General features: G+C 36.8%; 1 protein-coding gene across 1 annotated transcript in view; it reads left to right on the top strand.

Annotated features, from left to right (window-relative positions):
- Positions 1 to 26,169, top strand: part of LARS1 (leucyl-tRNA synthetase 1) — a 64,843-nt gene that overhangs the window by 27,133 nt on the left and 11,541 nt on the right. The window contains exons 13-27 of the mRNA XM_067732141.1: positions 1,206 to 1,259; positions 2,024 to 2,164; positions 3,922 to 3,999; positions 7,846 to 7,931; positions 8,021 to 8,086; positions 8,177 to 8,259; positions 8,890 to 9,028; positions 9,699 to 9,911; positions 11,546 to 11,603; positions 13,893 to 13,956; positions 17,294 to 17,477; positions 21,137 to 21,227; positions 22,463 to 22,603; positions 24,011 to 24,151; positions 24,412 to 24,522. Coding sequence (XP_067588242.1) covers positions 1,206 to 1,259; positions 2,024 to 2,164; positions 3,922 to 3,999; positions 7,846 to 7,931; positions 8,021 to 8,086; positions 8,177 to 8,259; positions 8,890 to 9,028; positions 9,699 to 9,911; positions 11,546 to 11,603; positions 13,893 to 13,956; positions 17,294 to 17,477; positions 21,137 to 21,227; positions 22,463 to 22,603; positions 24,011 to 24,151; positions 24,412 to 24,522 — 1,650 coding nt within the window. The remainder of the gene's footprint in view (positions 1 to 1,205; positions 1,260 to 2,023; positions 2,165 to 3,921; positions 4,000 to 7,845; positions 7,932 to 8,020; positions 8,087 to 8,176; positions 8,260 to 8,889; positions 9,029 to 9,698; positions 9,912 to 11,545; positions 11,604 to 13,892; positions 13,957 to 17,293; positions 17,478 to 21,136; positions 21,228 to 22,462; positions 22,604 to 24,010; positions 24,152 to 24,411; positions 24,523 to 26,169) is intronic.

The raw sequence follows: 26,169 nt of genomic DNA, 5'->3' as shown, positions 1-26,169 counted from the left end.
TGATTTTAGCTGTAGGTTGGTTTTTTGTTTGTTTGTTTGTTTTTTTCTTTGGCCACACTGCGTGGCTTGTGGGATCTTAGTTCCCCGACCAGGGATTGAACCCTGCCCCCTGGCATTGAAAGCACGGAGTCCTAACCACTGGACCGCCAGGGAATTCCCTAGCTGTAGGTTTTTTATACATAGTCTTTACCAAGTTGAGAAAATCTGCTTCTATTCTAGTTTACTGAGAGTTTTTATCTTGAATAGGTATTGGATTTGGCCAAATACTTTTTTTCATCTGTTGATACGATTGTGTGATTATTCTTTTTTAACCTGTTGATGTGATGGATTTCGTAAAACTTTTGAAAAAAGGTTTGAGAAAAATTTTCTAATATTCACATTTTCATTGCAACCTGGAATATGAACCTCATTTTAAGTGGTGTGTGTGTGTGTGTGTGTGTGTGTGTGTGCATGCGTGCGTGCATTTTTGCTTTTGGCTGTACAGTTTCATCATTTAAATCATTCACTCTAACTTAAACTGTTTAGTTTTTTAAAATCATACGTCCTTTCTTGAGATATTTTGTAAAATTAAAAAATTGCTCTCTGTGGAGGGAAAAACAAAAATAGTTTAAAAAAGTTTGGAGGGTGCTTCTCTTAATGATTGTACAGTAAGTCCCCTATATATGAACCTTCAGGTTGTGAACTTTGAAAGCTGCGAATGTGCATCTGGTTCCAGCAAGGAACCAGAACCTGTGCCATCCATGTTAGGCATGAGTGAACTTGCAGCTTGCCCTCCGTGTCCTGTTGCTGATGATCCTTCAGCTCTATCATCTCCCACCTCCTGTCCCTCCTCCAGTCAGTAACTCTTCTTGCCTGTCCACTTGATGCCAGCCCCTGTATGCCAGCTGTTGTACAGTACTATTGTAATATACTTTTCAAGGTACTGTACTGTAAGATTAAAAATATTTTCTTTATTTTTTGTGTTTGTTCGTCTTGTATGTATTATTTGTGTGAAAAGTATTATAAACCTGTTACAGTACAGTACTATATAGCTGATTGTGTTAGTTGGGTACCTAGGGTAACTTTGTTGGACTTACGAACAAATTGGACTTATGAACAAATTGGACTTATGAATGTGCTCTGGGAACGGAACTTGTTCGTATGTAGGGGACTTATTGCACCAGTGAACTATTGATCATTAATATTAACTTCCAATTTTTTTGTAGGCTTTACGAGCAAAATATGGAATTAGAGATGACATGGTCTTGCCATTTGAGCCTGTGAGTACATAGATGATTCAGAATATTAATATCCATTTCTTTATTAGAGAACAAAGAGCAGCTAGCACTTTACTTGTCACAGAATTACATAATTGGTAGAGTATGAAATAAGAGGGAGTTTAAGAGTTTGTTTGCTTTAACATGATATCTGCTGTGGTGGATAAGAGCAAAAGAAAAACCAGCAATAGGCATTTTCTTAGCACCTGGCACCTGTAATTCTGAAACAAACAAATAGCCTTTTAGCATTACCAATTTTATAGTAGCTTATTTTCTAGTGTGGCCAATTTCCAGGCTTCTAAAGACAAAATTTTGCCATATTACTCATGAATGTTTATGTTTTCATATTAGTATCTGCAGAAGAAAAAAAATTAAATTACTAGTGAATAATTTTCATGAAGAATCCAGAAGACTTAATATAAACCAGAAATAAGACCATCCATAAATTTAGTTGTTTACAGCGTTTTGCTAGTTTCAACATTATTTAATTAATTATGTGCCAGTGTGGGGTTGAGAGCTGAGAAAGTTGTGTATGTAGTGAGGGAGGGACAGTGCGGGGGTTGGTGCAGAGAATGCGGGGGGTTCCTATGGAGAGTAGGAGGACACATTCACATCTGGATGTTAGTCCCTAATGTGTGACACTGCCCTAGTGATATATAAGATCTGAAGTGACTTCATTGGACAGTAGAGGCAAAAGGACTATGCCTTTAGGGCTGTTTTTGTGTTTATTCAATGTGAATAAGTTCTGACATTGCTCTTTTTTGCAGGTGCCAGTCATTGAAATTCCAGGTTTTGGACAGCTTTCTGCTGTAACCATGTGTGATGAGTTGAAAGTTCAGAGCCAGAATGACCGAGAAAAACTTGCAGAAGCAAAGGAGAAATTATACCTAAGAGGCTTTTATGATGGTGTAAGTAATAATTTTGTTATCATTTTTATTTGATTTACTTACTCCATGCTCTGTGATTTTCTTCTTAGTGGTTTAGAAAAAAACTATAGAAAAATTCAATATTGTTTCAGCTCTATCCTGTTTTGAGAAGGGATTACTATAAGATTGTGTTCTTCTATTTCCAGATTTGTTTTTTTAATCTATTTTGGTCCAATAGTATTTACGGAAATTCCATTTTTGTGCCCTCTAATCTCTGAGTGAATTTCTTGAGAAGATAAAGTTAGTTCATATTATTTTACAATAAATTCCAAAAGTTTATTGCATGGACCATACCTGGTCCCTTCTTTTGCTCTCTTAATTGTGGAGTTCATATTTTAAATAAGCAGTTTCATTCAGTTCATTAATTTACTTGTTAATGCCTATTCCATGCCATGTTAGCACAACAGACAAGTTGTGAACCTCTCTTTTTTCCTCAATTGTGCATATGTTAACATGGCTTACATTTCCATGGAAAGAAGATGAGGCTAGAGAAAGTAAAAACTCAATCAAGTTGCTAGTGACTTGAGGTTGAAATGAAGATTTTTAAGGCTGTAAGTGAGAATGTTCTTTATTTTTACCTTTACTTTCATTTCTCTGGATAACCAAGAATTGGTTGTATGTCCTTTTTAAAAGTAACTTACACTTTTTGGATGACAGTAAAAGCCAACACTTATAGAGCATTTATATATTAACTTACTTACATCTCAAAATAACCTTGTGAAGTGCCACTTATTCCCAATTTATAGGTGAGGAAATTGAGGCACTAAGAGATTAAGTAATTTACCTAAGATCAGCCAGACAGCCAGGCAGAGGCAGAACTGGGACTCAAACTAGGCATCTTGGCTCTAAGATTTGTGCTTTTAGCCCCTGTGCCATAATGATCTATAACTATAATTTCATAATGATGAATTAAGTAGATATGAAGCATCTTGGTACGTTAGAGAACTGGGGCAGAAAAAAGAACATGTGTCTTTTCCACTTAAGATAGAAACTATTAAGAATGCCCTGGTGGTCCAGTGGTTAGGACTCTGCACTCATTGCTGAGGGCCCAATTTCAATCCCTGGTCAGGGAACTAAAATCCCAATCCCATATGCCGTGCAGTGTGGCAAAAAAAAAAAAAAAAAAAAAAAAGCAACTATTTGAGAGAGTCAACAGGAGTCAGATAGATGGAAGTCAGAGTATCAGCTGGAAGAGGATTGTGGCTTTGCTCTGTGACAGCAATGGGCAAGTCATTACTTTGCCCTAGAATTAAGTCTCCCTGCTACGTAAAAGGCAGAGTTGAAAAACAGTAGGCCTTCCTCTAAGAGCCAAGTTTATCACATGGGCAAGCAAAGGAGAATGCTTGCTGGCAACAGGCGGAGTTGTAAAGAGAAGCCTAAGTGGGGCCGAGCTGCATTTGCTCAGTTCCTTCTCCTAAAGCCTTCAGGAATGATGTGAGTTAGGGTAGAGGAATTCTCTTCACATGGAAACCTGAGAAGTGGGAAGGAAGTGAGCATTTCTTTCTAATCATGTTCATAATACTTATCCTAGTTATACTGAAAGAAAAACAAGTGTGTTGTAAATATTAGCTGTCCAAGCTGTGCCAAAATAAAAATTTATGGTTCTAAATGTGATAAATTTCACACTAAAAATATTTTGGTTGCGTGTGCAAGTAAATTTAGTTAGGGAAAGTTCTAGGGGGGGCACCCAAAGCAAATTTTAATTGTATGTGCTTTTTCCCTACTTCTTATCCTTTTAGGTAATGTTGGTGGATGGATTTAAGGGACAGAAGGTCCAAGATGTAAAGAAGACTATTAAAAACAAGATGATTGACACTGTATGTAATAGGCTATCCTCTGAAGGCTGTTTTAGGAGAAGAGCTTTCAGTTAATAGACTTTACAGTGTTACTTAGCAGTGAGTTCTGTAGTAGAACCTGGAGCTATATTAAAGGTATAATTTTATTTATATATAAAACTGGAGACCTATTTAGCAATTCATTTAACTTGAACATCCCACCTGTAATGTTGATGAAGATAGCGTTCTAAAGTTGGCATGTACAAATCACGCACAGAGAATTTTAGTGATGCTTCCTGGCAGTAACCATTCGAGGTACTGGTAGTTGACAGTTCTTTATGTAGTACTTTATACTTTAATCCTTTTTCCCCTCTTCATTTTTGTTGTAACTTTTTTCTGTTGAGTTACTTAACTTTTGAAATTGAATTTTTATTTTTGACAGTTGTGTATACCCATAATACAGAGAGACAATGATCTGTAAGTCTTATTAAAATAAAAAAAGCAATTTCCTCTCCATCCTTCCACATTCTCTTAAATTTCTCTTCCTTGGACAGGCTTACTTGCATCTCTTTTAGTTATTTCTTTTAGTATTGACCTCTGCCTCTCTTATAGATCTCTAATCTAAATACTTGTAGTGTAATTTAAAAATTTTTCAATTTTAGCCATCAGCCATAGACTTCCTACTGTGGAAGATCAAGATTTAACTCGTCTCCAACCTGTGGCTTCCTCTCTAACCTCGCATTTGTATACACTTCTCCACCCCCCATCTTCCTAGTATAGGTATGTTATAATTTATGTTAGAGCAGTAGTCAGTGTGTACGTTTTTGAGACATGGCTGATCCATAATGTAGTATACAATGAGAACTTCTCTTCCCTAGCTTTTGGTTTTCCCTAGAGTTAATAACTGCCCTTTTTCCCCCCCCACTTTTCTTACTTTTAAATACAGTTATCAATACTTCATCCCCAAACTCTGTCCCAACTGTTTATTTCTCCTCTCAGTACCTTCAAACATATGAGTATGCTGTTGTTTACATCTTAGAGAAAGTTCTCTTAGAGCCTTCTGGCCTGTTGTAATTATCCACACTGTTTGCTTACTGTAGGTGTGCTCAGATGTCATCTGGGATGTTCCTCCACCATTACTTAGGATTTCCTTTGCTTCTCTTGAGTTGGATCTGCTGTTTCCTTGCTCCCATGGCTTCTTCTTTCTTATTTACTTTCTTGTTTTGGTGATGCTCTGCCTCTAGTAGTGTTCCTGAAAAACAGTGCCTGGAAGGTAAATTTTTGCGACCTTCCATGTCTGAAGTATCTTTATTCTGTCCTCATACTTGAATGCCTGGGTGAAGGATTCTGGGTTGGAAATAATTTTCCCTTAAAAATTTGAAGGCCATTACCCATGGTGTTCTGGTTCAGTGATGCTGTTGAGAAGTCCAAAACCATTCTGGTAATAATGGATCTTTTATAAGTGACCTGTGTCTCCACTGTTCCCTGCACTGCCCCCCACCATGCCAAAGCTTATAGAATCTTCTCTTTTCTTCCAATATTTTGAAATTTCATGAAGATTTATTTTGGTGTAGGTCAGTTTTCATTCATTCTTCTGGCTGTATGCTGGGCTCCTTCAATCTGGAAACTTATGTTCTCCAATTTTGGGAAAATTTCTTGACTTTTTTGTTTAATTATTTTATCCCTTTCCATTCTTTATTTTTGCTCTCTGAATTCTTATTATTCAGATATTGGATCTCTTAGACTCTGAAAGTTCTTTTGCTCTTCTATCTGGGGGAGTCCCTCACCTTTTTCTTCCTGTGAGTTTTTGTTCGTTTGTTTACTGTTTTTTTTTTTTTTTTTGCGGTACGCGGGCCTCTCACTGTTGTAGCCTCTCCCATTGTGGAGCACAGGCTCCGGACGCGCAGGCTCAGCGGCCATGGCTCACGGGCCCAGCTGCTCCGTGGCATGTGGGATCTTCCTGGACCGGGGCACAAACCCGTGTCCCCTGCATCGACAGGCGGAGTCTCAACCACTGCGCCACCAGGGAAGCCCTTCTGTGTTTTTTATATCTGCTACTTGTGTGCTTGTGTGTGTGTGTATAAATAAATGTTTCTAAGAATTCATTAAAATTTTTTTCTTTGTGTGGAAAATTTCAAATTTATGAAAAAATGGAGTAGTATAATGAATTCCTGTGTACCTGTTACCCAGCTTCAGCATTTACCAACTCAGAGCCAGTTTAAGAGCTTATTCTTGTTATCTGATCCTTTTTTTATAGGATGCCGCTATTCTTGTTTCAGGGGTATGAAACTTTAATCTCTTATTAATCTGAGGAAGACTATTGATATTTAAGAGTGGGTACAGAAAGATGATTGGAACCTTTTTGGATATGGGTAGGGCTTGTCTCTGGGCTTCACTGGGAGAGATCTGGACGGTCCATTTGGACCTTAGGGAGACCCTGATGTTAGCCTTGATGTTAATTAGGGCTTCTTGGTTTGTTAGATTCCCCTCAGAAGATTCTTCAGTTTCCGGTTTAAACGGTCTCAACTAACTGAGCATTCTGGGAGCTAAATGGTGGAAGATTACTAGGTTGGGTTCCAACACCCAATGTGCTGACTTTCACTTAATCCCTCTTTTCACTATGATACCCATACCCTCAACTTCATCCTCTGGTTGACTCTCTTTTGTCCTCTCCAGAGAGTAAACCTTCACTGTTCTGCTGGCATAGGAAGGGGCAGTTGCCTGTCTGCATGGTGTGGGATTAGGGTGTCTGGGGTTCTAACTTCTTGAAAAGACTTCAGTTAGTCCCCCTGTTTCCAGTCTCACATTACCTCCTCTTCCAGAACTATCTTGTGCCACAAATCCTGAGTCTTTTTGGAGGTTCTGTAAAGCAAACTGAATTGCTTTTCAGCCTTCTCTTCTGTGGGCTTAGGATTCAGCTAGCTTCCTTTGATCTGCTAATACAATTGTCACTCATTCTACTTTTTAGTTTCCAAAATTTGGTTGATGTTATTTCTTCTCCCATTCTTGTTGTCTTTGTAGCTTCATACCATTAAGACAAAAAAAGCCTCTTTGTTGTTATTTTGTTAGAATTTTGAGAGGGAGCAGAGTTAATTGTCTGTTTTTAATTTACCATCTTTAAACCAAAGTCCTACCTATTTAAGTTCAGTGTGAAGAACTTGCATTAAGAACACAGAGCAATGAATCATTTTTTGAATAATAATGCTGAATTTTATTTTTAAAAATTATCCTAGCCTAATAAGTTTGGGATTATAATACATTAAAAGATATTTGTATTTTTTTCTAAAAGTAAAATTTACGGTCAGTTTTCTAGTGGGAATTTTTCATGATGCTATAAATCTTTAGTAAAAGTACTTTCTGTGTTTAATTTTTGTGCATCTCTTTTTTTTTAAAGGCAGTGGTTCTGTGCATCTATTTTCTTTATATATATATATATATATAAACATCTTTATTGGGGTATAATTGCTTTACAATGGCGTGTTAGTTTTTGCTTTATAACAAATTGAATCAGTTATACATATACATATGTTCCCATATCTCTTGCATCTCCATCCCTCCCACCCTCCCTATCCCACCCCTCCAGGCGGTCACAAAGTACCGAGCTGACCTCCCTGTGCTATGCGGCTGCTTCCCACTAGCTATCTACCTTACGTTTGGTAGTGTATATATGTCCATGCCTCTTCTCGCTTTGTCGCAGCTCACCCTTCCCCCAGAAAGAAAAGCAGATAACTTCTACCCTGGGAAGAGGGAAGACATAATGAAAACCTGGGGTTTTGGTTATGGGTGGTAGAGCATTTTTTTTTTTCTAAAATGTTACTTTTCTTTTCCTTGAGGAATAGAGATTGCCTTGACATAATATCTGATATATTTTTATTTACTTTCGTTTAGGGAGATGCATATATTTACATGGAACCAGAGAAACAAGTTATGTCCAGGTCTTCAGATGAATGCGTTGTGGCCCTCTGTGACCAGTGGTTAGTTTTTCTTATAGCAAGAAGAAATTTCCTCCTGTCACTTTGCTTATCCTTGACTTTTTTTTTTTAATCAATTCGTCCACCCCCAGGTACTTGGATTATGGAGAAGAGAACTGGAAAAAACAGACATCCCAGTGCTTGAAGAACCTGGAAACGTAAGATGGGAGAAAGTGATAGGGAAGGAGATGAGAAACAGGGAAGACAATGAAGCTGAAGAGAGATACTTTATCTTCTACTCTCTCCAGGTTCTGTGAGGAGACCAGGAGGAATTTTGAAGCTACCTTAGATTGGCTGCAAGAGCATGCTTGCTCAAGAACTTATGGCTTAGGTAAGCAAACTTCAAAATTTTCTGTTTGAATGACTTTGCCAGTTACACAGCAAATTAAAACTTCACCTTTTTTTCTTCTCTTCCAGTGTGTTTCTGAATTGGAAGTGAGAGGTTTTGGTTAGAAGGTGAAGGAAACTAGGATGTGGTCCCTTACCATCTACCTGGTGGTAGAAGTATCTAATGCCCATATAGCTTTTTTTTTTTTTTTTTGCGGTACGCGGGCCTCTCACTGTTGTGGCCTCTCCCGTTGCGGAGCATAGGCTCCGGGCGCACAGGCTCAGCGGCCATGGCTCACGGGCCCAGCCGCTCTGCGGCATGTGGAATCTTCCCGGACCGGGGCACGAACCTGCGTCCCCTGCATTGGCAGGCGGACTCTCAACCACTGCGCCACCAGGGAAGCCCCCATATAGGTTTTATGATGCAGTTTTTTTTTAATAGAAAGTTTCTAGTGCTTCAACCATTTTGTTTTTTTTATTTACTGGTTTATTTATATTAATTATTCAAGTAAATTTAAGAACCTAAATAAGTAGCTTTGTCAGTGCTATAGACCTGCTCTTAAAAATGTGAATTTTGTAGATGAAGTGTCTCTTAGGTTCCTCATGCATTAATTATCTTCTTTTTATCTCACAGGTACTCGTCTGCCGTGGGATGAGCAGTGGCTGATTGAATCACTCTCTGACTCCACTATTTACATGGCATTTTACACAGTTGCACATCTGTTGCAGGGAGGTAACTTGCGTGGACAGACAGAGTCTCCACTGGGCATCAGGTTGGTAAATGGATAAGGGGAAGGAATGTAATTTGTTAGCATGAGGTGATCTTTTGATTTATGTATTGAAAATTCTTTCTTTTTTTTTTAAATATATTTTATTTTTATTTATTTTTGGCTGTGTTGGGTCTTTGTTGCTGCACTTGGGCTTTCTCTAGTTGTGGTGAGCGGGAGCTGCTCTTCATTGCATTGTGCAGGCTTCTCATTGCGGTGGCTTCTCTTGTTGCGGAGCATGGGCTCTAGGCGCACGGGCTCTAGAGCACAGGTTCAGTAGTTGTGGCTCACGGGCTTAGTTGTTCTGTGGCACGTGGGATCTTCCTGGACCAGGGCTCAAACCCGTGTCCCCTGCTTTGGCAGGCGGACTCTTAACCACTGCGCCACCAGGGAAGCCAGAAAATTCTTTCTAATAATTAGTTTTTATAAGAATTCATTTAGTGGAATTTTGTCATGATGTTTTTGCTTTTTTTGCATTGAACTGAGAAAGAAAGTAGTAAATAGCCCCTTCTCTATTATCCATTCTTCATTCTTATGGGAGTCTGTTGACCTCATTTGTTACTGTAAAACATTAAGAAAGTGTTTTCTACTTCATGGTTGGATTAGAATGCTGATTCTTTCAAAGAAATTATATATATATATATAGTTGTTGTTTGTTTCTTTTATTTTAATACAGACCACAGCAAATGACCAAGGAAGTTTGGGATTATGTTTTCTTCAAGGAGGCTCCATTTCCTAAAACTCAGATCCCAAAGGAAAAATTAGATCAGTTAAAGCAGGAATTTGAGTTCTGGTATCCTGTGGATCTTCGAGCCTCTGGCAAGGATCTTATTCCAAATCATCTTTCATATTTCCTTTATAATCATGTGGCTATGTGGCCAGAAGAAAGGTGAGTGCCAAAAAAGATGCAGACTAAATTTATTGATTATTGACAAGGGTGCCTTGTGGCTTCAAATATATAGATGTTATTGTGGGGAGGTATAGTTAGATTTAACAGTTACATTCTTTTTCTTATATTAAATGTACTGAAGGAGAAAGCACACCTCCTCCTATCTGTTATATCCAGAAATCTTCGTACCTACCTTGGGCCACCAAAGCATGTCACATTTCAGGTACTCTGTCAGTAATTCCCTTGACCTGTTACATGACTCATTTGACCTGTTAGATGCTGGAATAAAGGCGATTTCAGACAGAGCCTAGGACATTAGAATGGGAAGGAAACATCCCTTTAGAGCTGAGAGCCCCAAGGTTCCAGCATTAAGTAGTGATGTTGTGACTAGAATCTGGGTCAAAGATGCATTTGTTAATACCATGTGCTCAAGAGTAATCCTTCTATCATCGTCCCTCTTGATCCAGACATGTCTCTGTGCCTTTTCCTCCTGTCCTCAAGTAGCCGAAGAAACAAACCCCTTCCACTGTTCAAATTTTATTTTGTAAAACCAAAGCAATCTCATGGGACTTTTTGTATTTAGGATGAGATTGCATTTAGAATGAGATTACATTTTCTTTCTCAAGAATAAAAGGGAGATTTTGAAGAAGAGGAATAAAATAAATACGATGTAGTTCTTGTCATCCAGTTATTTTTCTCTATTGGTTAAAATGTGTTTTTGGAGATACCAGGTGTCTCAGAAGTACTTGTTAGTAATATAGTTGAATATTTATCCCCTTGCATCAAGTTTTGGACATGTATTAGGGTTTTAAAAATTAAAGGTAAGTAGTAGCTTCAAGTGCTTTTGTCAGACACTCTTCTAATCACTTTTAGTAACTCGTGTAATTTTCACTACAACTTTTCGAGGAAGGTCTGTAATATCCTCGTTTTTACGGACAAGGAACCTTCGTGAGGCATAGAGAGCTCAAAATGACTCACCCAGAGTTACCCAGCAATGGCAGAACCAGGATGCAGAACCCAGCAGTCTGGCTCCAGAACTCTTGCTCTTTACATTACCCTCTACATGATCTCATTGTTAGAATGAATGAATGATATGTACATAGTTTGAAAATTCAAACAGCTCATAAAGGTACAAAGTTAAAAGTGAACTTTCACCCTTTTCCCTGTATTAGTCTATTTCCCAAAGCTCATCACTGCTACTGCTTTCTCGTGATTTCTTCTGGAAAATGTATGTATGCATATACCAGCAGCAGATATCTATACTTGTTTATTTTTTAATTTATACAAAGATGCCACATTATAGACAGTATTCTGTCTCTTGTTTTTTCCTTGTAATAGTATATTTCTAAGATCTTTTTATTTATATATATATAGCTGTGCCTGTATTTTAAAAATTGTTACGTAGTATTTCATTGTATTCCTGTACCATAGTTTATATCAATATAACCAGTCCTTTACTAATGGATACTTTCCTTGTTTTCATTGGTTTCCTGTTATGAGCAGGACTCAATTAATATCCCTGCACATTTGCCTTAGCAATCTTTTATGAATCTTTTAACATTTACCTCAAATTTTTAAGCCTAAACCATAATCTTTAAGTTTTATTTTCTATCTTTAAACATTTTCCTGTCAAGTGATAAATGGCCTGTAGCTGTGAGAGCAAATGGACATCTCCTCCTCAACTCTGAGAAGGTAAGGCTCATTGCCTCTTGAAAGGTTAAAATGCTACAGAAAAGTTTTTCAGATTTAGGATGTTGTACTTTTTAAAGAAATAAAGAATGTGAAAATCAGAGAGTTAAATGTCTTCCATTTAGAATGTTTAGGACTACCAGCGTAAATGAGAAGTTTATTTTAAAATTGAGTGAGTGGAGTAGATAGTATTAGTTGAGAGGTGGGATGGGGAAAACTTCCCTATTATAACATTTGTATTAGAGTGGCAAAGGGTGACACAAATTTTTACGGGAGGAGAGAGAGAAAGGGACAGGAAATGTAAAGATCCTAGCATTGTGACCCAACAATATCTTTCTCATTAAGTTGAGAAAATAATTTGTTGGTTTTTGCTTTATACTGTGACTGGCCACTAAATTAGAATAATAGAATTTTGGAGTTTATAGGATTTTAAAATGTCATTTAATGCTTCTTTCCAGATGGTATCTCTCTCCCCATACTACTGCAACTTCCCTTTTTCATTACCACTACTAATATATTCAATATATGATTTTTTTTATGCTACATAAGACTTCACCTAATTATTCAATATCCTCACCAGGAGTTATGCCAACCTCTTGACAAGCCCTTGTTTGCCCCATGATGCTTTTGTGTACATTAGAAAGGGGCACCCTTCCTCAACTAAACAAAAAAAATTAAGTTACAATATTATTTATTTCTCATTAATAACAATTGTAATAAGTTGGATTTGTTCCAACCAGTGAATCTTGCTACATCTGATGGAATATTAATGGTAAAAGAATATTCATTGCTATAGGTATGTCATAATGAAAATAGTTATAGATTTAAACATAGCAGATGATATAAATTGCAAAATGAGATGTTATTTTTTACCAGTGTCCTAATATTGAAAGGGAATAAAAAAGTTCATGTAAGGTAATCTGTACATTAGGCTGAAAAATAGCTATTTTATAGATTTTGTTAAATCAACAAGGACTTCGGGCCTCTCACTGTTGTGGCCTCTCCTGTTGCGGAACACAGGCTCCGGACGTGCAGGCTCAGCGGCCATGGCTCACAGACCCAGCCGCTCCGCGGCATGTGGGATCTTCCCCAGGCCGGGGCACGAACCCGTGTCCCCTGCATCAGCAGGCAGACTCCCAACCACTGCGCCACCAGGGAAGTCCCAACAAGGACTTTTGATTATCAAACTCATTTGTTCTTTGTAGGTTAAAGTGAACCATATATGTATTTATATATATGTATGTGTATATATGGGTGTATGTATATGTGAGTATATAAATAGGAATCCTGTTATAACATGACATTTCCTTTGGTCTCCACATTGTTGTGCTATATGTACATTATACTCATTTTATTAGAACAAAATATTTTACTGCCATATAATAGAAAATTGATAGAATGACCACCTCTCTTTGGTATCAGCAAAGTTACAAAAACATAAACATTTTTTAAATAGTAAAGATTGCTAGGCTGGGCACAGTTCCTCCTTAGTTGTGCTGCCTTCAGGCAGAGCACAACTTGAGTAGCCAGTTGTGACCCTAATGACAGGAGGTTCCCTAAAACCCTAATTTTGACCTCATGAGCTTGTCCATTCATTTCTGAATGACTCTAATTGCTATAAAGCTCTTCTGTGTTTTTTTTTAATTTTTCTTTCATTTATTTATTTTGGCTGCGTTTGGTCTTCGTTGCTGTGCGCGGGCTTTCTCTAGTTGTAGCAAGTGGGGCTTTCTCTAGTTGCAGCAACTCTTGGTTGAGGCGCAAGCTTCTCATTGCGGTGGCTTCTCTTATTGCAGAGCACGGGCTCTAGGCGCATGGGCTCCGTAGTTGTGGCGCACGGGCTTAGTTGCTCCGCGGCATGTGGGATCTTCCTGGACCAGGGCTCGAACCTATGTCCCCTGCATTGGCCGGTGGATTCTTAACCACTGCACCACCAGGGAAGCCCTAAAGCTCTTCTTTATGACCAGCTGAAGTATTCCAGAGTTATAGTGGAATCATCCATGTGTATAAACCAATTCCCAAGGGACAGTGTTGGTTAATGGAAAGAGCCATGGACTGAGTATCAGACTGGAGATGCTGTCCTAGCTTTGTCACTGACTAGATTAGTGACTCAGACAAGTCACTTCAGTTTTTTCCTCTATAAAGTTAGTATAAGGTATCTTTTCCTTTCCATGCTTCTGATCCTTTTGGTTTTTATCTGATTGTGGCCAACCTATTTAATTTGATGTGGCTGATTTGGTTTATTTTATTTATATATATTCTTACTAATGCCTGATCATTGACTTTCTCTTTCAGATGTCAAAATCCACAGGCAACTTCCTCACTTTGACCCAAGCTCTTGACAAATATTCAGCTGATGGTGAGTATGCTTTTTTGTTATTGCTGTTGCATAGTGTCCAGTTCTCCTCATATTACAGAAGGCAAGTTAGCATTGTTGTTTCAGTTTCATTGCTTTTCTCTTTCGCTTTTACCAATACTTTAAAATATTCATGTTTTCTTTGTGTACAGGAACATAATTTTTAAAACATAAGAATTGCTGATCTGATCTGTTTAGGAACAGATTTAAGCTAAGATTATTAGTCTTCTTTCAAAGGAAACTCACTGTAAGTGCTACCTGGTTTGTTCCTAATTTCATGCTACTTCTAAGATTAAAGAGTTGGTTTGTAGGGGGACTTCCCTGGAGGTCCAGTGGTTAGGACTTCGCCTTTCAATGCAGGGGGTGCAGGTTCGATCCCTGGTCGGGGAGCCAAGATCCCACATGCCTTGTGGCCAAAAAACCAAAACATAGAGAAGCAACGTTGTAACAAATTCAATAAAGACTTTAAAAATGGTCCACATCAAAAAAAAAAAAAAATCTTAAAGAAAAAAAATAGTTGGTTTGTAGAGATGTTAAGTATGTAGGAACCTTTTTCAAAGTATTTCCTCCATATTTGGTATACATATAAGTGACTTGAACCTAGGAGCATTCATTTTTTCAAAAAATATGTTTTCTCTGGCCTCATTACTATTCCATTTAACTGTTACTTTGTCAAGAGAAGAAATGCACTGTCTAACCTGAAAGAACCAGTCATTTCTTATGTAATCCAGTCTTTGGTCATCATGGCTGATCATTTGCTGATCATGGCTACTATAGTTTGAGAGTGCACTGAAGGGGATGGGGAAGAACTAACCTAAGTTACTTAGAAAAACAGTATTTTGACTGAACACAGTAAGGCAAAAAGAACTGTGCACAAATACTGTAGTTATTTTCTTTTAAAGAGGTGTAGATTAGCAATTCTGAAACTTTTATGGGTTTACTGGGATTTAACAAATAAATATATTATAGATGAGAGCTCATTGTCAGAAGCTATAAATAGGTCAAGAGGAAATGCTAGAATGAACCCTGTGGTGTTGGATTGGAATTGGCAACATCAGTATGAACTCACAGGTTTTATTTTACATACAGATATAAAAATAAACATAGATTTATGTGTGGGTTAGTATACATGCATTTATTTTCCTAGTTCTTTCTGCTGAGAGAGCCCATGGGTAATGAAACACCTGGCATTGAGATCTTGGTTTCCAAATACCATTCTCCAATAAAAGGAACTAGGGTTCCTAGGAGAAGGGTTGATTTGAGGGCTGGAGTAGGGAACATACAAGATGAGCATGGAACATTTTATGATGCCAGAAAGTAAGGAAATGTTTAAAAAAGGATGGGGACAGTTTGAAAGGGCACAGGAGTCAACCTGACGGGGCTCCCAATTGTCCACGTTAGAGTAGTTTAGGAAATAAAGTAAATAATGATAGTATTGAATTATAACCCAGTGAATAAATTAAGTATTTATGAATCCATATGAATGTATAGTAATAATTGAATAAATAAATAAGTGGAGTAGGGACTGTTCTTCCTTTCAGAAGAATTCCAAGTAATAAAGTAGAAGGACTGAGTGAAATATAAAATCACCATTAGACAAACATCATAGTAATATTGTCACAGACAAATTCCATCAGTGGTTGCCAAAATCAATGGGTGAAAGTTTAAAAAAAAAAGATTATTTGCATATTCTCAGAGTATCTCTCCCAAGATATTTCTTAATCACAAAGGGAAAAACAGTAACTTTACAGTGGAGAAACTTGGCAGACAGTCTACCTGACCAAGTGAGGAAGGTTTGCACTTTAGAGTTGCTTAGGTTTGTACTTTAGAGTTGCTTAGTCCTGGTGTATTTTTAAGTTTTCTTTTTTTTCCTCATTACCTACCTCCCTGATAATGATGCACTGAGAAAGGCACACAGCATCACTTTTGTGATATTCTTGCCAGAGGTTCATAACATCAGTTTAATCATGAGAAAACATCAGACAAACCCAAGTTGGGAGAAATTCTATTAAATACCTGACTACTGTTCATCAGAAGTCAAGGTCCAGGACAGACTGAGAAACTGTCACAGATTTGAAGAGACCAAGGAGATACAACAGTCAAATGCAAGGTGGGATTCTGGATTGGATCCTAGAACAGAGAAGGATATTAGAGGAAGCACTGGTGAAATTTGAATAAACTCTGTAGTTCAGTTAATAGTATCATACTAATGTTAACTTCCTGCTTTTGAAACTGTGGTTATGTAAGCTGTTAACATTAAGAGAGTCCGGTAGATGGTATATGTTTATTCTCATCTTTGGCATCTTTTCTGTAACTGTAAAATTACTTCAATATAAAAAGTTAAAAAAATGTGTTCAGCTTCTTGTGTATTGTAAAAGATGTTTAATGCATACATAACTTGATGTTACATATTCTCATCTCCTCCTTTAAGGCGCAGATGGTAGCATATACCCTACATACTGTTTTGAAATTTGCCTTCTTCACTTAGTTCGTATTTGAGATCACTTCATGTTGATACACAAGAGTTACCTCACTCTTTTACAGCAATATAGTCTTCCATTGCAAGGATGTCCTGTAATTTACTTAGACTCTTATTGATGATTTTTTCAATATTTTAGAATGGAAGATTTTGGTTGAAAAGTCGTATTTCGTTAGTAGGAAAGTTGGAAGAATCTGCTTTTAGGACTAAGAAAATCTGTATTTGTGCACATAAGGCACTTCTGTGTGTTCTTTTTTTTTTTTTTTTTTTGTGGTACGCAGGCCTCTCACTGTTGTGGCCTCTCCTGTGGCGGAGCACAGGCTCCGGATGCGCGGGCTCAGCAAGCCATGGCTCATGGGCCCAGCCGCTCCGTGGCATGTGGGATCTTCCTGGTCCGGGGCACGAACCCGTGTCCCCTGCATCGGCAGGTGGACTCTCAACCACTGCGCCACCAGGGGAGCCCACTTCTGTGTGTTCTTAATGCATTAAAATACAATAATATTTTGCTACCTATAAATGAGGCTGAGATGTTGATAGGGATATCTTTCCCCAGTTTAGCATTTTTTCCCTCTGCCTCATTAAAGATCACTTTATCTCATTAACTCAACATGCCTGAGAAGAAACACATATTGATGCTAAGTGTATGCAAATCAATACAGAAAATTCAAATATTATAGCAACATCATTATGGATTCTACTTTTGGTGATCTTTATTTTTGCTGTTGATATATGCAGTCCTTTAAAGCGTTTGTTATTTCTTAATTTATATGTAGGCTTGGCAGTGTACTCAACTGGATACGTAGTTGATATGCAGTAACCTCATTTTTAAATCATCGATTGATTTTTTTTTTCTTCTTCCAGGAATGCGCTTGGCTCTAGCTGATGCTGGTGACACTGTTGAAGATGCTAACTTTGTGGAAACCATGGCAGATGCAGGTATTCTCCGTCTGTACACCTGGGTGGAATGGGTGAAAGAAATGGTTGCCAACTGGGATAGCCTAAGAAGTGGTCCTGCCAACACCTTCAATGATAGAGTTTTCGCCAGGTAATCTATGGACCCCAACCACTTCGTACTTTAGAGTTGCTTAGTCCTGCTGTATTTTTAAGTTTTCTTTTTTTTTCCTCATTAAATAAATTAGATGTTAATAATAACTACTATTCACTGAAAGCTTACTTGTGCCAGGTACTATGCTAATTACTTTGCATCCATTATCTGATTTTAGCCTTCTAGCAATTTTATATGATAAAGATATTATTAGCTCTATTTTATAGTTAAAGAAATTGAAGCTTAGAAAAATTAAGTATTTCATTAAATGTCTCAAAGCTGGTAATTTCAGACTTGGGATACGAATTTGTTTCTGTCTCCAAAGCCCATTCTCATGACCATTTTACCATGCTGTCTTGCATTAGAGAAGGGTGGAATGGTTAAAGGAAAAGTAGGTTAAAGGAAAAGAATTGTCTTTTCTTTTTTCCTTCAAAAAACATTTATCAGTCTTTTTGTATCAGAAACATCCGAAGCACTGGTATTACAAAGATGAATAAGACTTGATCCTTCATTGTAGTCTAGCAGGAGAGAAAAACACTTACCCAACCAATTATAAGTGCAATAGTAGGGATAGAGGGAAATTAGAGGAGATGGCACGTGAGTTCTGGGTTTCTTGAAAAGTAAACCTAATTTTTGAAGGAGAGGAGAAAGCCATGGAAAGAGTATGGTATTTATTTGAAGTGTACAGTATGTGGAGGGCAGAAGTAGGAGATCAAACAAGTTGGGGCCATATTAGGCCAAATTATGAAGGGCCTGAGGTAGTGTAAGGAATATATTTTTAATCCAATGTCAGTTGTTTAAAATGCAACAATTAAACCTGACTACAGCCTCAGTAAAGCTATTTTCATGTTGCATTTTGGGCTTCTTAATAAAGTTTCCATCAAGGAATTTTTTTGTTTGTTTTTTTAATTTTTGAATTTTATTTTATTTATTTTTTTATACAGCAGGTTCTTAATAGTCATCAGTTTTATACACATCAGTGTATACATGTCAATCCCAATCTCCCAGGTCAGCACACCACCACCCCATCCTCGCCACTTTCCTCCTTGGTGTCCATACATTTTTTCTCTACATCTGTGTCTCAACTTCTGCCCTGCAAACTGGTTCATCTGTACCATTTTTCTAGGCTCCACATATATGTGTTAATATACGATATTAGTTTTCTCTTTCTGACTTAACTTCAATCTGTATGACAGTCTCTAGATCCTTTCACGTCTCAACAAATGACCCAATTTCGTTCCTTTTTATGGCTGAGTAACATTCCATTGTATATATGTACCACAACTTCTTTATCCATTCGCCTGTCGATGGGCATTAAGGTTGCTTCCATGACCTGGCTATTGTAAATAGTGCTGCAATACATATTGGGGTGCATGTGTGTTTTTGAATTATGGTTTTCTTTGGGTATATGCCCAGTAGTGGGATTGCTGGATCATATGCTAATTCTATTTTTAGTTTTTTAAGGAACCTCCATACTGTTCTCCGTAGTGGCTGTATCAATTTACATTCCCACCAACAGTGCAAGAGGGTTCCCTTTTCTCCACACCCTCTCCAGTACTTGTTGTTTGTAGATTTTCTGATGATGCCCATTCTAACTGGTGTGAGGTGATACCTCATTGTACTTTTGATTTGCATTTCTCTAATTATTAGTGATGTTGAGCAGCTTTTCATGTGCTTCTTGGCCATCTTATGTCTTCTTTGGAGAAATGTCTATTTAGGTCTTCTGCCCATTTTTGGATTGGGTTGTTTGTTTTTTTAATATTGAGCTGTATGAGCTGTTTATATATTTTGGAGATTAATCCTTTGTCCGTTGATTCGTTTGCAAATATTTTCTCCCATCCTGAGGGTTGTCTTTTCGTCTTCTTTATGGTTTGCTTTGCTGGTCAAAAGCTTTGACGTTTCATTAGCTCCCATTTGTTTATTTTTATTTCCATTACTCTAGGAGGTGGATCAGAAAAGATCTTGCTGTGATTTATGTCAAAGAGTGTTCTGCCTATGTTTTCCTCTAAGAGTTTTGTAGTGTCCAGTCTTACATTTAGGTCTCTAACGCATTTTGAGTTTATTTTTGTGTGTGTTGTTAGGGAGTGTTCTAATTTCATTCTTCTACATGCAGCTGTCCAGTTTTCCCAACACCACTTATTGAAGAGACTGTCTTTTCTCCATTGTATATCCTTGCCTCCTTTGTCATAGATTAGTTGACCATAGGTGCGTGGGTTTATCTCTGGGCTTTCTATCTTGTTCCATTGATCTTTGTTTCTGTTTTTGTGCCAGTACCATATTGTCTTGATTACTGTAGCTTTGTAGTATAGGGAGTCTGATTCCTCCAGCTCCGTTTATTTCTCTCAAGACTGCTTTGACTATTTGGGGTCTTTTGTGTCTCCATACAAATTTTAATATTTTTTGTTTTAGTTCTGTAAAAAATGCCATTGGTAATTTGATAGGGATTGCATTGAATCTGTAGATTGCTTTGGCTAGTATAGTCATTTTCACAATATTGATTCTTCCAGTTCAAGAACATGGTATATCTCTCCATCAGTTGGTATCCTCTTTAATTTCTTTCATCAGTGTCTTATAGTTTTCTGCATACAGGTCTTTTGTCTCCCTAGGTAGGTTTATTCCTAGGTATTGTATTCTTTTTGTTGCAATGGTAAATGGGAGCGTTTCCTTAATTTCTCTTTCAGATTTTTCATCATTAGTGTATAGGAATGCAAGAGATTTCTGTGCATTAATTTTGTATCCTGCAACTTTACCAGATTCATTGATTAGCTCTAGTAGTTTTCTGGTGGCATCTTTAGGATTCTCTATGTATAGTATCATGTCATCTGCAAACAATGACAGTTTTACTTCTTCTTTTCCAATTTGTATTCCTTTTCTTTGTCTTCTCTGATTGCCGTGGCTAGGACTTCCAAAACTATGTTGAATAACAGTGGTGAGAGTGGACATCCTTGTCTTCTTGTTCCTGATCTTAGAGGAAATGCTTTCAGTTTTTCACCATTGAGAATGATGTTGGCTGTGGGTTTGTCGTATATGGCCTTTATTATGTTGAGGTAGGTTCCCTCTATGGCCACTTTCTGGAGTTTTTTTTGTCATAAACGGGTGTTGAATTTTGTCAAAAGCTTTTTCTGCATCTATTGAGATGATCATATGGTTTTTTTCTTCAATTTGTTAATATGGTGTATCACATTGATTGATTTGCGTATATTGAAGAATCCTTGCATCCCTGGGATAAATCCCACTTGATCATAGTGTATGATCCTTTTAATGTGTTGTTGGATTCTGTTTGCTAGTATTTTGTTGAGGAATTTTGCATCTATATTCATCAGTGATATTAATCTGTAATTTTCTTTTTTTGTAGTATCTTTGTCTGGTTTTGGTATCAGGGTGACCATCAAGGAATTTTTAAACAAGCATGTGGTTAACTGTGTTGTCATAAACAGGAGCCCTAAGTAGTGTTACGACCATACTCAAGAGTGGATAGATAGTGCGAGGCTGCAGTGGTCAGTTTTGAGGAATACAAAGATGGTTTTGTGGTTGAGCAGTCTTAAATGTTTCATGCATTGTTCTCATTTTAATGTTTATTAGTATGTGTGGAAGTTTTTTATACCTATATATATGTACTTGCCTTTAAACTCAATTACCTTTTTTTTCCTATTCAATAGTGAAATGAATGCAGGCATTATAAAAACAGATCAAAACTATGAAAAGATGATGTTTAAAGAAGCTTTGAAAACAGGGTTTTTTGAGTTTCAGGTAGGCTATTCTTTTCGTAGCTATAAAATACGTCAGTGTCAATATGATGTATTTCTTGTTTTTTCCCCTCCTGCTGTAGCATTATAACTCATCTTAAGTGGAGAGTGAAAATTTGTAAAATATTCAATACATTGTGATTTTAAATAGTTTTCTTGAGTACTTTTTGTATTATGTTTCTTTAATGTAAGTAATTCTATTCCTAGTTGAGCTGTGGGTTAATAAAGAGGTTAAATCTAAAAATTAGACACGTTTTCCAGGAAAACATTTTAAAGTTGATAAAAAACAAAGGCATAATTGTAACTAATTGCTATTAGTTTGAAAGCAAACATTTTCTGAGGTTTTCCACAAGGTGTCAGCATATCCTCAAGTTTGGCAGTTCAAGTGCTTAAAGTAAAAATGTAGCTTTCCTCAGTCAGTTTTGTAAAATATCACATTGGGATTTATGTAACTTGGTTTTCAGAGATGTGATTAAATAAGGATAAGTGCTGAGCATAGCAGTGTGTCATATTTACAGCCTTTTTGATGCTATTAATACATGCTACTGAGCATTCACCCTTAGTACACAGTTTAAATTGTTCATCTTTTATGTCCATTGCAAAATGTCTTTTTCAGATTTTCTTGAGAATCAGTATAAAACTGCATTATCCTTTTGTTAGGATTGATTTACTTTTTTTTTTTTTCTGAAAAACAGGGCTAAGTGAACATTTATTTGATTTTAGAATTGAAAAAAGATTTCCTAATCATAAAAACAAAAGAAAGGAATAACCAAAAAAGTTCTGATGAACTTGCCAACATAGATAAGAAAACCATAACTGAAATCATCTTAAAAATACACAGTTAACTGGAAAATTATTTACAGTCTGTATTTCAGGATTTTGACAAGCCCATCAAAAAAATACTAATGGTCCAAAGAACAATTACCAAAGGACATGAACAAACAACGCCCCCCAAAGAACCCTAAATGGCTAAGAAATACTTAAAAAGAAATGCTTAATAGCAAAGATTATCAAAGATGTATAAATTTAAACAATTTACTGTTTTCAACCTAAGGATTGATACACATTTATTTTCAGGTTGTTAAACATAAAGTAAAACCTTTACTAAAGTTTATTATGGAATTTTAAAAGACTAAATACTTTAAAATGCATTAAAATAGAGATACTGAGTTTTTTTTCCTATAATTTTATTTTAAAGAAGTGGGGGAGAGAAATGGTAAATAACTCCAAATTTTGTAGGCTGCGAAAGATAAGTACCGTGAATTGGCTATAGAAGGGATGCACCGAGACCTCGTGTTCCGGTTTATTGAAGTTCAGACACTTCTTTTGGCTCCATTCTGTCCTCATTTGTGTGAGCACATCTGGACACTCCTGGGAAAGGTAACTTTATGCATTTAAGATGTTCTGGGTGGTTTTGATTTGGGCCTCATTAAATAAATGTTGGGATAATAATGTGACTTAAGAGAGAAAGACTGAAAATGAGTATTTCAAGAATAATATTGGGTTCATTATCTCATAATTATTACAGCAGCTTAAATTGAAGCTACATCGGGTATATATGCCTTAATTTATACACACACGGTGTATATATTTAACCTTATTTTATTAAAAATTTTTAAAAAATATATTTATTTTATTTATTTATTTTTGGCTGTGTTGGGTCTTCGTTGCTGTGCATGGGCTTTCTCTAGTTGCGGCGAGTGGGGGCTACCCTTCATTATGGTGTGTGGGCTTCTCATTGTGGTGGCTTGTCTCGTTGCAGAGCACGGGCTCTGGGCACGCGGGCTTCAGTAGTGGCACGTGGCCTTAGTAGTTGTGGCTCGCAGGCTCTAGAGCACAGGCTCAGTAGTTGTGGCACACAGGCTTAGTTGCTCCGTGGCATGCGGGGTCTTCCCAGACCAGGGCTCAAACCTGTGTCCTCTGCATTGGCAGGTGGATTCTTAACCACTGTGCCACCGGGGAGGCCCCCCCCCCTTTTTTTTAATTTTTAAAAAATTTATTTATTTTTATTGTATGTATTTTAATAATGTGACTTTGTGCGTGTTGTTTATCACCTAATTCTTATTAGGAAATGTTATAATGTATTTGAATACACGTATAACTAATACTGTTTTCTCAACTGTTTGTTTAGAAAGGTGAAAATACTGAGAAAGATGTAAATAACTGTTATGAGCTGCTTATAAACAAAGATAGAAGTGTATACTTGCATAAATATTCTTGTTTTATATAAAATTCCTGGCATATATAGGGCTGCATATTCAGGGATTTTATATTAGCATTCTTACTGTGAAGATAAATTTATTTCTCCCAGGCTTACAGATAAACAGATTGGCTGGTTTATTAACTCCTTTCCAGCATTATTAGCCAAGCTCTTTTGTATTTTTCAATGTGTGAACAATGCAAAAATGTGCTCATGATATATATTCCAAATAGCCATACTTTCAGTACTGGATGTATTAGTAGGATAAAAACTGAGAGTATGCATAATTTATATAACAAAGATTAAATTTAGGCAAATTAGCATTACATAATTTTCTTTGAAAGTGAGCATATGTGTGTGGGTATCAATATGCTTGTACAAATGGATGCTAATTAAGAATGTAGAGTCAGACTTCACAGCTTGAATTCTAGGGAACATTAGATCAGGGTCTGTGGACGCGTGTTATGTGTAGTCAGGTTTGAACTTTGAGCACACAGTTACACACCATGTCTTGGTATGAAACTGTAACCAAGAATCATAAAATAGTTGTGTTGTCTAATCTCACTGAACCTTTTTTTTTTTTAAAGCCCGACTCAGTTATGAATGCTTCATGGCCTCTGGCAGGTCCTGTGGATGAAAGCTTGATACGCTCCTCACAGTATCTCATGGAAGTAGCACATGACCTTAGATTGCGACTCAAGAACTATATGATACCAGCTAAAGGGAAGGTGAAGTCTTTTTTTTTTTTTTAATGTCATTCCTTAAAAGTTATTGGTCAAATAACATTTAATAGTAATGAAAATAAAGACAACTTTCCTTAGGGCCATTTTCATTGCTAATGTAGGGCTATTTTCATTTCTAATGCAGTTCTATTGTATGCATATTTTTTAAGTTAAAGGCAGTAGTGCTATATACTGGGAGAGGGTTCTTTCATTTTTGGTGTATATGAAAGTGATTAAATGTTTTTTTTCTTTCTTCTGCCCTGTAGAAGACTGACAAGCAGCTCCCTCAGAAGCCTTCACATTGCACCATCTATGTGGCGAAGAACTATCCGTCTTGGCAACATATCACCCTGTCAGTTCTGCGTCATCACTTTGAGGTGACGTTCTCAATAGACTCCCACCCCACCTCACCCCAGCAGTGTCGTGTTCTGCCTATGCTGCTTTTGTTTTTAGGATGTTGGCAATGTCTAGGGGAAGAAAGACAGGCAGCTTTGTTTAATTACCTTTACACATGGAATGCCATTTGTTATCCTTGGTGGCTCTTAAATGGAATGCCGAGGATGCCGAGGGAAAAGCTGTTTTTCATCATTTCTGAAACTTTCATAAAAAAATACTAGATCTAGTTGTATGTAATCAGAAGGTGTGGGACTTTTTCATATGTGTGGTTAAAATTATGAAGCAAAAGGGCTGAGTTTGCATTTTGGATTTGTTGTGCCTTGAACACTGGCATTCATGAAGGCTTAACGTTATTATGTTTGAAAAAATTTGAAGCTTGGCTCTTGAGTAATTTAAAAGAAAATGTCCAATTTGGTAATTACCCATAGAAATGGAGAGTTTGATGTTGTGTTTTTGATTGTCAGGTAAATAGCTATTAAATATGATAGTTGTATTTAAAGGGAACTCAATATTTAAACTTAGTTCTAGGTTTTCCTAGAGAAAAAAATTCACCTTCCTTTTTCCTTTTACATTCAAAATGTGGAAACAAAGTATATGTTGTAGAATTTTTGCTCAGGTTATAAGCAACAGTTATTGGTGGACAGAAACCATTAAGGCGCACTTTAAAAAGAGAAAGAAAGAGAGAGACCAAATAGGGATTATGGCCAAAGCATAAAGTGGTAATATAAAGGAAAAATCCTTAGCTTTGATTTTCTAGACCTTTATTGGAATTTTGCCTCAGTACTTTTCATGGTTAACCAAGAAATACTCAGAAGAACTTTTATATTTGTAAGATTTAATGGAAAGAGAAGAGCAAGTATTTTTGTATTCTACAATATGTGAACCTGTTTTTATGGAGAACTACCTCTTCCTTCGATTGCGTTTGATAGAAATGGAGTGTAGCTTTTAGAATCTGCTTGCAGATTTTTGACTTATGGTAAGTAAAAGAGTAAAAGCTACTTTGGTAGTTAGAAAAATGAAATTTTGCCTCAGTGGCGTATATATTCATACCAGCATTTTCAAGGAAGCAGAAGAACCGAATATGGTATGTAATGTCCCAGATATTAAAAAATTAATCACCACTGTTCTTTTAGAAGTTATATTTTTACTTATATTTATTGACTAGATTACATAGTTTGAAATCAACATCATCTATTGGCATTATTTGGAATGACCAGCTTCCTTTAAAATTTTCATTTGTTTTCATCCAAAAGAACTAAAAGAATGTCAGTTTATAATCAACAAGAATGTTCTTATGTTCAATATGGCACCTTTTTCGTGACATAAGGAAAAAAGCGTGTGTTCCACCCTCTCCTTTTTCTTATGTATTTCAAAGCAACGTATTGGCAAGTGGAGAAAATATTTTTTCCTATGTACTCTAGTAAAGGTTAGAATTGAAAGTAAATAGATTATTGGAAATCTTACTGTATGTTACTTTTCTTTTAGATTTATTCCCAACCCTTGGCTTTGGTGTGATTCTTTTACAATAAGGAGAAAATAGGTCACCCAAAAGTCTGGAAAGGCCGCTTACTTTATTTCTCCTCTATTGATGTTCGCACGAGTGAATTTAAATTCAGGCAGCTCATTTG

The sequence above is a fragment of the Pseudorca crassidens genome, chromosome 3 (genome assembly GCF_039906515.1).
Source record: "Pseudorca crassidens isolate mPseCra1 chromosome 3, mPseCra1.hap1, whole genome shotgun sequence".
NCBI lineage: Eukaryota > Metazoa > Chordata > Mammalia > Artiodactyla > Delphinidae > Pseudorca > Pseudorca crassidens.
The sequence above is the reverse complement of the archived record's forward strand: the minus strand, read 5'-3'. Positions and strand labels throughout refer to the sequence as shown.